Below are 19413 nucleotides of genomic sequence, written 5' to 3'. Positions count from 1 at the left end.
ATATATATATAATTAATATATATATAAATATATATAATATATATATTATATATATATATATATATATATACATGACATATAGATATATACATTATATTATATATATATATATATATATATATATATATATATATATATATATATATATATATATATATATACCTGGAGTTTGGCTTCAGTGAACATATCCCATGTGATGATTTTTATGAATTGAATTTTAGGTTACAAAAAAATTAAAAAAAAATGTGCCATGAATTTAACTGGTCCATTATCTGAAAACATTCATAAAAAAAACAGCAGCTAAAAAAAATGAATAAAAAAAAATAAAATGTTCAAATGTTGCACGTAACACAGTGAATTGAATATCTTTTAACAACAAAAAAAAATACTTTTGTGCCATTATTTTAACAGGTACATGAAAACCTTTCACGGAAAAAGAACAATTAAAAAATAATAAACACTTGCAAATGATGTTAAAATATTGCAGCAATGCTTAGAGAAGAAAAAAATAAACCTGCATGCCATAAATTAATCTGGTACACGATATAAAACCTTTCACTGGAAAAAAAAAACAGTTTAAACACAAATGTGCTAACCATGTTAAATCATTGCATGTAACGCTTAGTGAATTGGCCCCTTTTAATAATAAAAAAAAAATGCATGCCATATATTTAACTAGTCCTGTAATGAACAAACCCCATGTGATGATTTTTGTGAATCGACTTTTAGGTTACAAAAAAAAAATGTGCTATGAATTTAACTGGTCCATTATCTGAAAACTTTCATAAAAAAACAGCAGTTAAAAAAAAACGAAAAAAAAACTGCAAATAATGTTCAAATTTTGCACATAACACAGTGAATTGATAATCTTTTGAGAAAAAAAAAAAAACTTTGTGCCATTATTTTAACTGGTACATGAAAACCTTTCACGGAAAAAGAACAATTAAAAAATAATAAACACTTGAAAATGATGTTAAAATATTGCAGCAATGCTTTGAGAAGAAAAAAATAAACCCCTTTTATTAAAAAAAAAATGCATGCCATATATTTAACTAGTCCACGATATCAAACCTTTCATTAAAAAAAAAAGTTTAAAAAAATTGCAAATGATGTGAAGATATAGCATATGATGATTAGTGAATTGAGACACTTTTAACGGCAAAAAAAAAAAAAAAAATTTAAAATGATGTTCGCATTTTGCACACAATAGTTAATTAACAGACTTTTAACTAAAAAAAAAAAAAAAAAGGAAAAAAAAAATACTGTATGCCATAAATTTAACTAGCCATAATATATAACTTTCACTGAAAAAAAAAACTTGTGCAAATAATGTTAAAATATTGCATGTGACTCTCTTTGAACTGACTCCTGTTTAATAAAAAAAAAAAAACCTGCATTTCATAAATGTAACTGGTCCATGATATCAAACCTTTCATTAAAAAAAGAACAATTGAAAAAATGCAAATATTGTGAAAATATTGCACATAATGATTAGTGAATTGACCCATTTTTAAAAAAAAAAAAAAAGTAAAAAAAATGATAATTTTTCATTTTAACAAAAAAAAAAAGAAAGAAAGAAAAAAAATACTAATAAAATACTAATACTAATAAAATAAAATAAAAATACTAAAAAATAATGCATGCCATTAATTTCACCAGTCTGTGATAAAAAAAAAACTATTTAAAAATGTGCAAATAATATTAAAATTTTGCATATAACTCTTAGTGAATTGACCCCCTAATCATGATTTAAAAAAATACTGCATGCCATAAATTGAACTGGTCCATGATATCAAACCTTTCAATAAAAAAAAGCACAATGAAAAAAAAAAATTGCAAAAAATCTATAAATATTGAGCACTTTTAACAGAAAAAAAGCTGTAAATGATGTTTGTAACATTTAGTGAATTGACATTATTTTAACTATAAAAAAAAAAACCACTGCATGCTATAAATGTATTTATTTAATTTCATTTAAAAAAAAAAAAAAAGAAACAATAAAAAAATTGCAAATGCTATGAAGATATAGCACATATTGATTGGTGAATTGAGCCACTTTTAACAGCAAAAAAAAAAAAAAGTTGCAAATGATGTTTGTATTTTGCACGTAACAGTTAATTGACGGTCTTTTAACCAAAAAAAAATAAAAAATACTGTATGCCATAAATGTAACTGGTCCATGATATCAAACCTTTCATTAAAAAAAGAACAATTGAAAAAATGCAAATAATGTGAAAATATTGCACATAATGATTAGTGAATTGACCCATTTAAAAAAAAAAAAAAAAAGTAGAAAAAAAATGATGTAAACATTTTAACAAAAAAAAAAAAGAAAGAGAGAAAAAAAATACTGCATGCCATTAATTTAACCAGTCTGTGACATTGACCCACAAAAAAAAAAAGTTGCAAATGATGTTCATATTTTGCAAATAACACGTAGTGAATTGAGATTCTTTTAACTAAAAAAAAGAAAAAATACTGAAAGCCATAAATTTAACTGGCCCATGATACAAAACCGTTCATTGAAAAAAAAAAAAACAATTAAAAAATGTGCAAATAATATTAAAATTTTGCATATAACTCTTAGTGAATTGACCCCCTAATCACGATTAAAAAAATTACTGCATGCCATAAATTGAACTGGTCCATGATATCAAACCTTTCAATAAAAAAGCACAACAAAAAAAAAAATTGCAAAAAATCTATAAATATTGAGCACTTTTAACAGAAAAAAAAAGCTGTAAATGATGTTCGTAACATTTAGTGAATTGACATTATTTTAACTAAAAAAAAAAAACACTGCATGCTATAAATGTAACTGCTCCATGATATCAAACCTTTCATTAAAAAAAAAAAAAAAGAAACAATAAAAAAAATGCAAATAATGTATAAATATTGAGCACTTTTAACAGAAAAAAAAGCTGTAAATGATGTTCGTAACATTTAGTGAATTGACATTATTTAAAAAAAAAAAAAAAAACACTGCACGCTATAAATTTAACTGGTCCATGATATCAAACCTTTCATTACAAAAAAAAAAAAAAGAAACAATAAAAAAATTTCAAATGATATTGACCCCCTAATCACGATTAAAAAAATTACTGCATGCCATAAATTGAACTGGTCCATGATATCAAACCTTTCAATAAAAAAGCACAACAAAAAAAAAATTGCAAAAAATCTATAAATATTGAGCACTTTTAACAGAAAAAAAAAGCTGTAAATGATGTTCGTAACATTTAGTGAATTGACATTATTTTAACTAAAAAAAAAAAACACTGCATGCTATAAATGTAACTGCTCCATGATATCAAACCTTTCATTAAAAAAAAAAAAAAGAAACAATAAAAAAAATGCAAATAATGTATAAATATTGAGCACTTTTAACAGAAAAAAAAAGCTGTAAATGATGTTCGTAACATTTAGTGAATTGACATTATTTTAACTAAAAAAAAAAAAAAAAACACTGCATGCTATAAATTTAACTGGTCCATGATATCAAACCTTTCATTAAAAAAAAAAAAAAAAGAAACAATAAAAAAAATGCAAATAATGTATAAATATTGAGCACTTTTAACAGAAAAAAAAGCTGTAAATGATGTTCGTAACATTTAGTGAATTGAAATTATTTTAACTAAAAAAAAAACACTGCAAGCTATAAATTTAACTGGTCCATGATATCAAACCTTTCATTAAAAAAAAAAAAAAAAAAAAAGAAACAATAAAAAAATTTCAAATGATATGAAGATATAGCACATAGTGATTGGTGAATTGAGCCACTTTTAACAGCAAAAAAAAGTTGCAAATGATGTTTGTATTTTGCACGTAACAGTTAATTGATGGTCTTTTAACCAAAAAAAAAAAAAATACTTTATGCCATAAATTTAACTGGTTCGTGATATCAAATCTTTGATTAAACAAGATCAATTTTTAAAAAATGTGCAAATGATGTTAAAATATTTCAGAAAAAAAAACTGCATGCCGTAAATTTAACTGGTCCATGAAATCAAATAATTAATTAAAAAAAGAACAATTTTCAAAAAACATTTTTGCAAATAATGTGAAAATATTGCACATAATGATTAGTGAATTGACCCACTTTAAAAAAAAACAAAAATGTAGCAAACGATGTTCACATTTTGCACGTAGCACGCAAATTCACATGCTTAAAAAAAAAAAAAAATATTGCATATCATAAATTGAACTAGTCCGTGATATAAAGCCATTCACTGAAAAAGAACGATTTTTTTAAATAAGTGTAGATGATGTGAAAATTTTGTACATTATGATTAGTGAATTGACCCACGAAAGAAAAGTTGCAAATGATGTTCACAGTTTACACATAACGAGTAAATAATTATTTTAACTAGAATAAAAAAAAAAAAAAAAAAGACAAAAAATACAGAATGTCATAAATTTAACTGCCCCCATGATATAAAAAAAAAAAAAAAAATGCCAAATATAAAAAAAAGTGGAATGAATGATGTTATATTGCACATAACGCTGACCCACTTTTAATTAAAAGTGATTCTGAAAATGAGATGAAATTCTACCCATCACTTCATAAAAAAAAAAAAAATAATAATAATAATAAATAAATCCAAGTGGTGTTAAAAATTCAAAACAGAATTGTTTTATCAAATGAAGAAAATCTCTATTTCACATCTATTGCCTTCTCTACATTTTTTTTTTCTTATCCTTAATAAAAAACACCCCGTCTCAGTAATCGTTTTTACATTTTTTTTTTTTTTATACATATTAAAATATACGATGCCTTCGTCTGCAGGCACCTATTTTCGATGGTACAATAAAATAGAATATTAAAGACAAAGTTTTGGTTCTTATTAAATGTGAGCTGTGCTGACACTCGATATTCGTCTCTCGTCGCTCGTTATTTCATCAGATTATTCAGTGTGCCTCGGAGTTTACCGCATATAGAAAATGGCAGGAATTGGTGGATTTTTTGTTTATTTTTTTTTTTTACAAATATTCAGAAAAAAAGATTTGTTGGCAAAGTTATGTTCCCACCGTACGTCGGTTATGAATCGGAATTTCATGGAAAGAGGGAGTTGAGTGTCTATGGATGTGCTCTGGCTTTACAATTTTTGTCTCGTTCATAAATTAAATTCAATCTTTTGCGTCGTCGTTCTCACGGTAACTTGATCACCACGATACACGCGCCGGCCCGCCCGATGTTCAGAGAGACCTCCTGGAAATAAAGAAAATTATTAGTAAGTTTCTTATATGTTTTCATTTCCTTTTTTTTTTTAACATTAACCCCTTCACGCTGGCGTCTCCCGGCCCTTTAAGACTTTCAGAAGCCGGGAGGCGGGACAGGGTTTAGGGATCATGTGATCACATCAGTCACATGATCGGGAGAGGTCCCCCAAATGACCCCTTTTTGCAGAGTAGACAGTCTGACGTACTTCATAAGAGGCATGGCGAGTTTTTTGAAGTTGTATTTTTTTTGTCATAATTTTTCGGAAAATGAAAAAATGAAAAAAAATAATTTTCACAATTTTTTTTTTTACATACTGTCACTAGTGCAGTACAGCGTCATCATATAACTGGCATGGTGGTGAACAGGGACACTGACTGGTGACAGTATGAAAAAAAAATATATATATATTTTTTTTTTTATTATTTTTAATTTTGTATTACACTTTTTTTATTTTTTTTTAAGATTTTTTTTTTCATATTTTACTATGACCAAAGTAGTACAATGTTACCATAGTAACATTGTACTACTTTGGGGAAGTGATCAGTATTTATTTTTTTTTTTTTACACAATTTGCTTATAGCAAAGAATTACTTTGCTATAAACAAGCATTTACCTGAATGAAATCGATTCATTCAGCTTTTTTTTTTGTGCTTAGCTGTGATTTGGTCACAGCTAATCACATGACATGTGCATGTCACCTGCTGTGACCATTCACAGCTAGTCACTAGTATACAATGGATGGCATGAATGAAGCCATCCATTATATACAACTGTCATGTGACGTGCTGTGATTGGTCACAGCAGGTCACATGGCACCAGCAACGGGGCCGATACTCAGATCTGTCATCGGCCGTGTCCGAGGTACGTGTGGTGACAGATCGCGCTGCTGCGCCGCTCTGCATTAGCGCAAACTGCGCATGTGCGGGAGCACGCCAAATGGCGTCCACCCGGAGTGCAGCAGCGCTTTTGAAGCCGCCAAACGGCCATTGGCCGGACGGCTAATGGTTAAGAATGAAAGGTACAAAAGTAGATTTCAGTAGAGCAGGACCTGTGCTGGCAAACTGGCAGCTCAGTCCTGCCGATTACTCTGAGATCGCGGCTCTCCCGGTGTAATTTATTTATTTCAGGTACTTATATAGCGCCGTCAATTTATGCAGCACTTTACATATATATTGTACATTCACATCAGTCCCCGCCCCCGAGGAGCGTACAATCTAAGGTCCCTAACCCTCAAGGAGCGTACAATCTAATGCAGGCCATAGAAGGGTCGAAAACTGGCCTTTTTTTTATAAAAGAACTAAAAATTGGTTGTTCGATGGGCTGACGTTACCACCCACGTTAAAAAAAATCGGCCGATTTTCGTCCCGTCTATGGCCGGCATTTAATTACTTCTGTCCCTGCAGAGAGCTCCGCTAATATATTTGACATGAAAAAGTATTTCGGTTGCAACAATGTATCCATTTGTATCCAATTCTGATACAGATGTTTTTATTCGGATACAAATAGATATATTATATATATTATTATTATACAGGATTTATGGCGCCATTATTATTATTTTTATTATTATTATTATTATTATTTATTTATATTATTATTATTTATTTTTTTTTATTATTATTATTATTATTATACAGTATTTATATTACTATTATTATTATTATTATTATTATTATTATTCAGTATTTATATTATTATTATTATTTTTATTATTATTATTATTATTATACAGTATTTATATTACTATTATTATTATTCAGTATTTATATTATTATTATTATTATTTTTATTATTAATTTATATTATTATTATTATTATTAATTTATATTATTATTATTATTATACAGGATTTATATTATTATTATTATTATTTTTATTATTATTATTATTATTATTATACAGTATTTATATTATTATTATTATTATTTTTATTATTAATTTATATTATTATTATTAATTTATATTATTATTATTATTATTCAGGATTTATGGCGCCAACAGTTCTCTCAGCGCTTTGCAATATAACTGGAGACAATACAGCAACAATACAAATCAATACACGAGGGATAGGAGGGCCCTGATCCTGGGAGCTTGCACTCTAAGAGGGAGGGGCTAGTGGTACAAAAGGTAATTAGCTGTGGGGGATGGAGTGGTATACATTGTTGCAACTGCAAGACTTTTCATATAAAATATAATAGCGGACTGGAATTCTTCTCCTCATTTTTCTTCTTCTTGCAGGTCACGGCTCATGCGCAGATTTTTTATTGGTAAAAAAATCTGCCAATTTGCCCATCATTGCCGGTCACGAATTTTCCAACTTTACCAATAAAAAAATGTGCCAAAACCCCGAAAAACGACCGACCAATTAACCCACTAACGGTACGAAAATCGGCTGATTTTTTTTCGACCCGTCTATGGCCGGCATAAGATCCATAACTCACATTCATACATACACATACTAGGGCCAATTTAGACAGGAGCCAATTCACCTCCCAGCATGTCTCTTGGAGTGTGGGAGGAAACCGGAGTACCTGGAGGAAACTCACACAGGCACAGGGAGAACATGCAAACTCAAAGCAGGTGGTGCTGCGGTTGGGATTTGAACCAATGACTGAAGGACTGCCAGGTGGAAGTGCTAACCACTGTGCTGTCCCGTCATCCCAGCTCTGTGACAGTCAAGAGATTGTGACTCTCCCTGTGTAATCATTGGAGATCAGTGACAGCCAAGTGCTGTGTTCTTATTTAAAAAAAAAAAAAGGGTATCTTGTTTTTTTTTAATGTATGATTATTTTATTATTATTATATTTGTTATTTTTATTTTATCTATATTTATTATGTATAATAATAATAACTATTATTTTTTTCATTAATTATATGTTATGGTATCTACATTTTAGTATGTATAGTAATTATTATTATTGTATTTGCTATTTTTATTTTATACATATTTTATTATATTATGTATATTTATGTATTTAATTTCTTTATTTAAATAAATCATTATGTATATGTATTATTGTTATTTATTTGTTTTTGTTAATTATATTTTACGGTGTCTGTATTTTACAAATTACATCACAGTATGTATAGTAATTCATAAAATTTTTATTGTATTTGTTATTTTTATTTTATATATATATTTTATTATTTATAGTATGTATATTTATGTATTTAGTTTTTTAAATTATGTAAAATTATTATTATTATTTCTTTATTTTTTTGATAATTAAGTTTTAAGGTATCTATATTTTATTAATCATAATATAGTATATATAGTTATTATTATTATTGTATTTATTATTTTTATTTTATCTTTATTTTATTAAATATATTATGTATATTTATCTACTTTGTTTAACTAAATAATTAAGTATTTATTATTATTATTATTATTATTATTATTTTTTTGTTAATTATATTTTATGGTATCTATATTTTACTAATTATATTATAGTATGTATAGTTATTATTATTATTATTATTGTTGTATTTGTTATTTTATCTATATTTTATGAATTATATTATGTATATTTATTTAAATAAACAATTATGTATATTTATTATAATTATTATTTTTTTTTGTTTTGTTAATTATATTTTATGGCATCTATATTTTACTAATTATATTATAGTATGTATAGTTATTATTATTATTATTGTTGTATTTGTTATTTTATCTATATTTTATGAATTATATTATGTATATTTATTTAAATAAACAATTATGTATATTTATTATAATTATTATTTTTTTTGTTTTGTTAATTATATTTTATGGCATCTATATTTTACTAATTATATTATAGTAAGTATATTAATTATTTGTATTATTATTATTATTTTATTTATTTAGATAAATATTGCATAAAAACTTTTGTTATCACGTTAATTATTATTTTATCTATATTTTTATTAATTATATTATGCATATTAATGTGTTACTATTATTATTAGTAGTAGTAGCATTTTATTTATTTAGATCCTAATTGCATACAATCTTGTTATTTTAATGTTTTATACACAAGTATTATCCTATTTAGCCACTAGAGGGCAGTAAATGCAAATACAAGAAGCTGTGTGGCTCTGTGCTCGGTGATGATGCTGCAAAATATATATATATACCCAGTGCTGTGCAGAAGTTCTCGGCACGATGAAAAGATGCTGTAAGTGAAGAACGAGTTCAGAAGTCAAAGTGTTTGTGATTTATTTTTCGTCATAAGCTCGATGGACGGTGAATGAAGAGAAATCCAAATCCATCCATTATGTGGTGTGCACCCCAAACATGCAAGGAACCCCCACCATGCTTCACAGTTCAGCCTCCACTGCAGATGATTGGCCCGTTACAGGTTCCAGCTTCCTGGTGGGCTTGGCCACGTGGGATCCAAACAGCATGTGAAGACTCCTGAGTGTACATAGATAGAGGCAGGCGGGTCGGCACTCTCTCTTGTTGCACAGGGAGCAGGTAGGTGGGTCGGGACTCCCTCTCCTCGTGCGGGGAGCAGGTAGGCGGGTCGGGACTCCCTCTCCTCACGCGGGGAGCAGGTAGGCAGGTCAGGACGCCCTCTCATCGTGCGGGGAGCAGGTAGGTGGGTCGGGACTCCCTCTCCTCACGCGGGGAGCAGGTAGGTGGGTGAGGACTCCCTCTCCTCACGCGGGGAGCAGGTAGGCAGGTCAGGACTCCCTCTCCTCGTGCGGGGAGCAGGAAGGCGGGTCGGGACTCCCTCTCCTCACGCGGGGAGCAGGTAGGCAGGTCAGGACGCCCTGTCATCGTGCGGGGAGCAGGTAGGTGGGTAAGGACTCCCTCTCATCGTGCGGGGAGCAGGTAGGTGGGTCGGGACTCCCTCTCATCGTGCGGGGAGCAGGTAGGTGGGTAAGGACTCCCTCTCATCGTGCGGGGAGCAGGTAGGTGGGTCGGGACTCCCTCTCATCGTGCGGGGAGCAGGTAGGCAGGTCGGGACGCCCTCTCATCGTGCGGGGAGCAGGTAGGTGGGTCGGGACTCCCTCTCATCGTGCGGGGAGCAGGTAGGTGGGTAAGGACGCCCTCTCATCGTGCGGGGAGCAGGTAGGTGGGTCAGGACTCCCTCTCATCGTGCGGGGAGCAGGTAGGTGGGTAAGGACTCCCTCTCATCGTGCGGGGAGCAGGTAGGTGGGTAAGGACGCCCTCTCATCGCGCGGGGAGCAGGTAGGTGGGTCAGGACTCCCTCTCCTCACGCGGGGAGCAGGTAGGCAGGTCAGGACGCCCTCTCATCGTGCGGGGAGCAGGTAGGTGGGTCGGGACTCCCTCTCCTCACGCGGGGAGCAGGTAGGCAGGTCAGGACGCCCTCTCATCGTGCGGGGAGCAGGTAGGTGGGTAAGGACTCCCTCTCATCGTGCGGGGAGCAGTTAGGTGGGTCGGGACTCCCTCTCATCGTGCGGGGAGCAGGTAGGTGGGTCGGGACTCCCTCTCATCGTGCGGGGAGCAGGTAGGCGGGTCGGGACGCCCTCTCATCGTGCGGGGAGCAGGTAGGCGGGTCGGGACGCCCTCTCATCGTGCGGGGAGCAGGTAGGCGGGTCGGGACGCCCTCTCATTGTGCGGGGAGCAGGTAGGTGGGTCGGGACTCCCTCTCATCGTGCGGGGAGCAGGTAGGCGGGTCGGGACTCCCTATCCTTGTGCGGGGAGCAGGTAGGCGGGTCGGGACGCCCTCTCATCGTGCGGGGAGCAGGTAGGCGGGTCGGGACTCCCTATCCTTGTGCGGGGAGCAGGTAGGTGGGTTGGGATTCTCTCTTGTCGTGCGGGGAACAGGTAGGTGGGTCGGGACTCCCTCTCATCGTGCGGGGAGCAGGTAGGTGGGTCGGGACTCCCTCTCATCATGCGGGGAGCAGGTAGGTGGGTCGGGACTCCCTATCCTTGTGCGGGGAACAGGTAGGTGGGTCGGGACTTACTCTCATCGTGCGGGGAGCAGGTAGGTGGGTCGGGACTCTCTCTCGTCAGGGGTGCTTTCATTATTTTTTCATGTTATTATTATCTTTTTGTAAACTGTCCCTTTTTTTAACCCCTCCCCCTCCAGAGGATTCCTTCTTGACCAGGCCATTTTTTGCGTTACGGCGCTGCGTTAACAATTGCGCGGTCATGCAACGTGCCCCCAAATTAAATTTACGTCCTTTTTTCCCACAAAATTAGCTTTCTTTTGGTGGTATTTGATCGCCCGTGTGTTTTTTATTTTTTGCGCTATAAACAAAAAAAGTGACAATTTTGAGAAGAAAAAATATTTTGGACTTTTTGCTATTAACCCCTCGCCTGCCGGGCACTTATACCCCCTTCCTTACCAGGCCAATTTTCAGCTTTCAGCGCTGCCGCACTTTGATTGACAATTGCGCGGTCATGCAACATTGTACCCATATGAAATTTTGATCGTTTTTTTCTCACAAATAGAGCTTTCTTTAGGTGGTATTTAATCGCCACTGGGCACTTTACTTTTTGCGCTATAAATAAAAAAAGTGCAAAAAATTTGAAAAAAAAAAAAGTTTCTTTGTTTCTATTATAAAATTTTTCAAACAGGTATTTTTTCTCCTTCACTGATGTGCGTTGATGAGGCAGCACTGATGGGCACTGATAGGCAGCACTAAAGGGCACTGATAGGCAGTACTAATGAGGTAGCACGGATAGGCGGCACTGATAGACAGCACTAATTAGGGGTCACGGATAGGCGGCACTGATATGCAGCACTGATAAGCGGCACTGATAGGTGACACTGATGATGGGTACTGATAGACGGCACTGACTGGCATCACTGCTGGGCACTGACTGGCGGCACTGACTGGCACAACCCCTGGGCACTGACTGGTGGCACTGACTGGCAGCACTGGTGGGCAGCACTGGTGGGTGGGCACAGGTGGGTGGCACTGGTGGGCACAGGTGGGTGGCACTGCTGGGCACAGGTAGGTGGCACTTCTGGGCACAGGTGTGTGACACTGCAGAGTGGCACAGGTGGGTGCACTGCTGGGCACAGGTGGGTGATCTGCTGGGCACAGGTGGGCGGAGCTAGTGGGCGCACTGCTGGGCACAGGTGGGCGGAACTTGCGGGTGGCACTGCTGGGCACCGATCATCAGGGCACTATCAGTGCCCTGATGATCGGTGCCGATCCCCGCTCTGACAACTGCCGGTTCTCGGCAGTACTTTCCTCACGATCTGACAGCGTGAGGAAAGTGCAGCCGAGAACCGGCACTTGCATTTCCCTGTGATCAGCGTGTCATTGGACACCGCTGATCACGTGGTAAAAGGCCGCTGTGATCGGCCTTTTACCACATCACGTGATCAGCTGTGTCCGTAGGACACAGCGATCACGGAGATCGCCGGGTGCGCGGAGAGCGCGTTCTGGGGGGACGTCATATGACGTCCACTCAGAACTGGCCGGCCGCAGTTTAGCCGTCATTCGGCTATCTGTGGTCGGCAACTAGTTAAACATGTCTGGTAAAAAAATTTTAAAAATCAAATTTCGTCATACATTTTGGCCAAAATGTTATCTGCTCCGTGTCTTCGCTGAAAATCCCAATACATGTAAATTAATTGGTTTATGTGAAAGTGATAACGTTTACAAATGGCATGTGTAGATAATGGGATTTTTTTTTTTTACTAGTAATGGCGGCGATCAGCGACTTTTAGCGGGACTGCGGCAGACAGTCTGACACTGGAGGGAAACTAACTTGGTGTCACTGACATCCCCAGTGACACCAAAACACTCATCAGTGCTAAAAAAAAAAGCACTGACACTGTACTAGTGACGCTGGGCAGGAAGGGGTTAATGTGAGGGGCGATGAAAGGGTTAACTATGTGCTGGGAGAGTTTTACTAGGGGGTGGGTGCTTCACTGTAAGCACACTGATCGGGATGGCTGTGCTGTGCAGTGTGCCCGAGCTGACAGGGAGGAAGATTCTTTGTAAACAAAACAGTCTTCCTTCCCGTCGGTGATTGTTGGTAATCACCGGGCGCTGGCGGGTAATCAACGGATTGACATCCGAATGGTGTCGTGGATAGGGCACTCACGTGCACCCCCTTCCCGGAAATGCAAAATCACGTATATACAGTTGTGCTCAAAAGTTTGGCCCCCCTGGCAGAAATTGTGACATTTTGGCATTGATATTGAAAATATGACTTATCTGCCAAAAAATGCTCTTTTATTGAAGGATGATGATCATATGAAGCCATTTATTATCACATTGTTGTTTGGCTCAATGATAACAGAAATCACCCAAATGGCCCGGATCAGAAGTCTCCACCACCCGGATCAGAAGTTTCCGTCCCTGGGATCAGAAGTTTCCGTCCCTGGGATCAGAAGTCTCCTCCCTGGGATCAGAAGTCTCCTCCCTGGGATCAGAAGTCTCCTCCCTGGGATCAGAAGTCTCCACCACCCGGATCAGAAGTCTCCGTCCCCGGATCAGAAGTCTCCATCCCCGAATCAGAAGTCTCTGCCCCCGGGATCAGAAGTCTCTGCCCCCGGGATCAGAAGTCTCCGTCCCCCGGGATCACAAGTCTCCGTCCCCGGGATCAGAAGTCTCCGTCCCCGGATCAGAAGTCTCCGTCCCCGGATCAGAAGTCTCCGTCCCCGGATCAGAAGTCTCCGTCCCCGGATCAGAAGTCTCCGTCCCCGGATCAGAAGTCTCCGTCCCCGGATCAGAAGTCTCCGTCCCCGGATCAGAAGTCTCCGTCCCCGGATCAGAAGTCTCCGTCCCCGGATCAGAAGTCTCCGTCCCCGGATCAGAAGTCTCCGTCCCCGGATCAGAAGTCTCCTCCCTGGGATCAGAAGTCTCCTCCGTGGGATCAGAAGTCTCCGTCCCCGGAACAGAAGTCTCCGTCCCCGGATCAGAAGTCTCCACCACCCAGATCAGAAGTCTCCGTCCCCGGAACAGAAGTCTCCGTCCCCGGATCAGAAGTCTCCACCACCCAGATCAGAAGTCTCCGTCCCCGGATCAGAGGTCTCCGCCCCCGGATCAGAGGTCTCCGCCCCCGGATCAGAAGTCTCCGCCCCCGGATCAGAAGTCTCCGTCCCCGGATCAGAAGTCTCCGTCCCCGGATCAGAAGTCTCCGTCCCCGGATCAGAAGTCTCCGTCCCCGGATCAGAAGTCTCCGTCCCCGGATCAGAAGTCTCCGTCCCCGGATCAGAAGTCTCCGTCCCCGGATCAGAAGTCTCCGTCCCCGGATCAGAAGTCTCCGTCCCCGGATCAGAAGTCTCCGTCCCCGGATCAGAAGTCTCCGTCCCCGGATCAGAAGTCTCCGTCCCCGGATCAGAAGTCTCCGTCCCCGGATCAGAAGTCTCCGTCCCCGGATCAGAAGTCTCCACCACCCGGATCAGAAGTCTCCACCACCCGGATCAGAAGTCTCCACCACCCGGATCAGAAGTCTCCACCACCCGGATCAGAAGTCTCCACCACCCGGATCAGAAGTCTCCACCACCCGGATCAGAAGTCTCCACCACCCGGATCAGAAGTCTCCACCACCCGGATCAGAAGTCTCCACCACCCGGATCAGAAGTCTCCATCCCCGGATCAGAAGTCTCCATCCCCGGATCAGAAGTCTCCATCCTCGGATCAGAGGTCTCTGCCCCCGGATCAGAAGTCTCCGTTCCCGGATCAGAAGTCTCCTCCCTGGGAACAGAAGTCTCTGTCTCCGGATCAGAAGTCTCTGTCCCCGGATCAGAAGTCTCCGTCCCCGGATCAGAAGTCTCCGTCCCCGGATCAGAAGTCTCCGTCCCCGGATCAGAAGTCTCCGTCCCCGGATCAGAAGTCTCCGTCCCCGGATCAGAAGTCTCCGTCCCCGGATCAGAAGTCTCCGTCCCCGGATCAGAAGTCTCCGTCCCCGGATCAGAAGTCTCCGTCCCCGGATCAGAAGTCTCCGTCCCCGGATCAGAAGTCTCCGTCCCCGGATCAGAAGTCTCCGTCCCCGGAACAGAAGTCTCCGTCCCCGGATCAGAAGTCTCCACCACCCGGATCAGAAGTCTCCACCACCCGGATCAGAAGTCTCCGTCCCCGGAACAGAAGTCTCCGTCCCCAGATCAGAAGTCTCCGTCCCCGGATCAGAAGTCTCCACCACCCGGATCAGAAGTCTCCACCACCCGGATCAGAAGTCTCCGTCCCCGGAACAGAAGTCTCCGTCCCCAGATCAGAAGTCTCCACCACCCGGATCAGAAGTCTCCACCACCCGGATCAGAAGTCTCCACCACCCGGATCAGAAGTCTCCACCACCCGGATCAGAAGTCTCCATCCCCGGATCAGAAGTCTCCATCCTCGGATCAGAGGTCTCTGCCCCCGGATCAGAAGTCTCCGTTCCCGGATCAGAAGTCTCCTCCCTGGGAACAGAAGTCTCCGTCCCCGGATCAGAAGTCTCCGTCCCCGGATCAGAAGTCTCCGTCCCCGGATCAGAAGTCTCCGTCCCCGGATCAGAAGTCTCCGTCCCCGGATCAGAAGTCTCCGTCCCCGGATCAGAAGTCTCCGTCCCCGGAACAGAAGTCTCCGTCCCCAGATCAGAAGTCTCCACCACCCGGATCAGAAGTCTCCACTACCCGGATCAGAAGTCTCCATCCTCGGATCAGAGGTCTCTGCCCCCGGATCAGAAGTCTCCGTTCCCGGATCAGAAGTCTCCTCCCTGGGAACAGAAGTCTCTGTCCCCGGATCAGAAGTCTCCGTCCCCGGATCAGAAGTCTCCATCCTCGGATCAGAGGTCTCTGCCCCCGGATCAGAAGTCTCCGTTCCCGGATCAGAAGTCTCCTCCCTGGGAACAGAAGTCTCTGTCCCCGGATCAGAAGTCTCCGTCCCCAGATCAGAAGTCTCCACCACCCGGATCAGAAGTCTCCATCCTCGGATCAGAGGTCTCTGCCCCCGGATCAGAAGTCTCCATTCCCGGATCAGAAGTCTCCTCCCTGGGAACAGAAGTCTCTGTCCCCGGATCAGAAGTCTCTGTCCCCGGATCAGAAGTCTCCGTCCCCGGATCAGAAGTCTCCGTCCCCGGATCAGAAGTCTCCGTCCCCGGATCAGAAGTCTCCGTCCCCGGATCAGAAGTCTCCGTCCCCGGATCAGAAGTCTCCGTCCCCGGATCAGAAGTCTCCGTCCCCGGATCAGAAGTCTCCGTCCCCGGATCAGAAGTCTCCACCACCCGGATCAGAAGTCTCCACCACCCGGATCAGAAGTCTCCACCACCCGGATCAGAAGTCTCCACCACCCGGATCAGAAGTCTCCACCACCCGGATCAGAAGTCTCCACCACCCGGATCAGAAGTCTCCACCACCCGGATCAGAAGTCTCCACCACCCGGATCAGAAGTCTCCACCACCCGGATCAGAAGTCTCCACCACCCGGATCAGAAGTCTCCACCACCCGGATCAGAAGTCTCCACCACCCGGATCAGAAGTCTCCACCACCCGGATCAGAAGTCTCCACCACCCGGATCAGAAGTCTCCACCACCCGGATCAGAAGTCTCCACCACCCGGATCAGAAGTCTCCACCACCCGGATCAGAAGTCTCCATCCTCGGATCAGAGGTCTCTGCCCCCGGATCAGAAGTCTCCGTTCCCGGATCAGAAGTCTCCTCCCTGGGAACAGAAGTCTCTGTCCCCGGATCAGAAGTCTCCGTCCCCGGGATCAGAAGTCTCCGCCCCCGGGATCAGAAGTCTCCGCCCCCGGGATCAGAAGTCTCCACCCCGGATCAGAAGTCTCCGCCTCCGGGATCAGAAGTATCCGCCCCCGGGTCCAGAAGTCTCCACCCCCGGATCAGAAGTCTCCACCCCCGGATCAGAAGTCTCCGCCCCCGGATCAGAAGTCTCCACCCCCGGATCATAAGTCGCCGCCCCCTGCAATGTTCGGCCTTGGTACAGACACACAAGGTGACACACACGGGTTACAATGCCAATCAGAGGTTAATATCCCACATCTGTGGCTTTTTAAATTGCAATCAGTGTCAGTGTATAAATAGTCAATGAGTTTGTTAGCTCTTACGTGGAAGCACTGACTAGGCTAGATACTGAGCCATGGGGAGCAGAAAAGAACTGTCAAAAGTCCTGCGTTACAAGGTATTGGAGCTTTATAACGATGGAAAAGGACATAAAAAGATGTCCAAAGCATTGAATATGCCAATCAGTACTGTTACATCACCTATTAAGAAGTGGAAAGTTCGGGGATCTCTTGATACCAAACCAAGGTCAGGGAGACCAAGAAAGATTGAAGCCATCAATTGATAGCGTGGGCCTTGACAGGTCCTTTGTATATAGAGATCTGGGGTCTATGAGACGTCACATCTCTCCTCTGGCCTCCAAAGCAGCCGATCAAACTGATATCCATTCGATTGGCTGCTGTACAAGACAGTAACAACCCAAAACCAGAAATGACACCCATCCACCTCCTGTAAAAGTGATCCAGCGGCTGTACAGCGGGTAACCCACCTGTGTCCACTCATTGGTCTGTGTGTCGTAGGACTCCACCGTGTTGAGGTACGTTTGGCCGTCATATCCGCCCACGGCGTACAGCCTGTCTCCGAGAGCGCACACTCCGACAGCATCCCTGGGAACGCTCAGCGGGGCCACTGTCGTCCAGTTGTCCGTTTTAGGGTCATATCTTTAATTGGAGAAAAGTTTTGATGAGTCAGATTTGTAAGCAACGCAAAATATTATTATTATACAGGATTTATGGCGCCAACAGTTTGCTCAGCGCTGTACAATATAACAGGAGACAATACAGCAACAATACAGTTCAATACAAGAGGGATAGGAGGGCCCTGATCCTGGGAGCTTACAATCTAAGAGGGAGGGGCTAGTGGTACAAAAGGTAATAACTGTGGGGGATGGGCTGGTAGGAGGAATAGAAGATTCCAGTATTAGCTGAGGGCAGGATAGGCTTCCCTAAAGAGATAGGTTTTCAGAGATCACCTAAAAGTGGTCAGAGTAGATTGGGGTAGAGAGTTCCAGAGGTTGGGGGAGGCTCTGGAGAAGTCCTGGAGACGAGCATGGGAGGAGGAGACAAGGGAGCTAGAGAGCAGGAGGTCGTGCGAGGAGCGGAGAGTACGGTTTGGGTGATATTTGGGGACAAGATTGGTGATGTAGTTTGGGGCAGAGTTATAAATGGCTTTATATGTTATTGTTAATGTTTTGAATTTTATTTGTTGGGCAATGGGAAGCCAGTGGAGGGATTGGCAGAGAGGGGTGGAGGACAATGAATGGAGACCAGTGAAGGGATTGGCAGAGAGGGGTGGAGGACACTGAATGGAGGCCAGTGGAGGGATTGGCAGAGGGGGGTGGAGGACACTGAGTGGAGACCAGTGGAGGGATTGGCAGAGGGGGGTGGAGGACACTGAGTGGAGGCCAGTGGAGGGATTGGCAGAGGGGGGTGGAGGACACTGAGTGGAGGCCAGTGGAGGGATTGGCAGAGGGGGGTGGAGGATACTGAATGGAGGCCAGTGGAGGGATTGGCAGAGAGGGGTGGAGGACACTGAATGGAGGCCAGTGGAGGGATTGGCAGAGGGTGGTGGAGGACACTGAGTGGAGGCCAGTGGAGGGATTGGCAGAGGGGGGTGGAGGACACTGAATGGAGGTCAGCGGAGGGATTGGCAGAGAGGGGTGGAGGACACTGAATGGAGGCCAGTGGAGGGATTGGCAGAGAGGGGTGGAGGACACTGAATAGAGACCAGTGGAGGAATTGGCAGAGAGGTATGGAGGACACTGAATGGAGACCAGTGGAGTAATTGGCAGAGAGGGATGGAGGACATTGAGTGGAGGCCAGTGGAGGGATTGGCAGAGAGGGGTGGGGGACACTGAATGGAGGCCAGTGGAGGGATTGGCAGAGAGGGGTGGAGGACACTGAGTGGAGGCAAGTGGAGGGATTGGCAGAGAGGTATGGAGGACACTGAATGGAGACCAGTGGAGGAATTGGCAGAGAGGGATGGAGGACATTGAGGGGAGGCCAGTGGAGGGATTGGCAGAGAGGGGTGGGGGACACTGAATGGAGGCCAGTGGAGGGATTGGCAGAGAGGGGTGGAGGACATTGAGTGGAGGCCAGTGGAGGGATTGGCACAGAGGGGTGGGGGACACTGAATGGAGGCCAGTTGAGGGATTGGCAGAGAGGGGTGGAGGACATTGAGTGGAGGCCAGTGGAGGGATTGGCACAGAGGGGTGGAGGACAATGAGTGGAGATCAGTGGAGGGATTGGCAGTGAGGAGTAGGGGACACTGAATGG

General features: G+C 41.9%; 1 protein-coding gene across 1 annotated transcript in view; it reads right to left on the bottom strand.

Moving 5' to 3' along the window:
• Window positions 1-4610: 4610 nt before the first annotated feature.
• Window positions 4611-19413, bottom strand: part of LOC149444167 (kelch-like protein 4) — a 217033-nt gene continuing 202230 nt past the window's right edge. Inside the window, exons 10-11 of the mRNA XM_089654865.1 lie at window positions 17628-17799; window positions 4611-5209 (exon numbers count right to left, since the gene is read on the bottom strand). Of these exons, the coding sequence (XP_089510991.1) occupies window positions 5150-5209; window positions 17628-17799 (232 nt within the window). The 3' untranslated portion in view covers window positions 4611-5149. The remainder of the gene's footprint in view (window positions 5210-17627; window positions 17800-19413) is intronic.

This window comes from Staurois parvus, unplaced genomic scaffold (assembly GCF_062004578.1).
Source record: "Staurois parvus isolate SC_StPar_1 unplaced genomic scaffold, SC_StPar_1.0 ptg000812l, whole genome shotgun sequence".
Classification (NCBI taxonomy): domain Eukaryota; kingdom Metazoa; phylum Chordata; class Amphibia; order Anura; family Ranidae; genus Staurois; species Staurois parvus.
The sequence above is the reverse complement of the archived record's forward strand: the minus strand, read 5'-3'. Positions and strand labels throughout refer to the sequence as shown.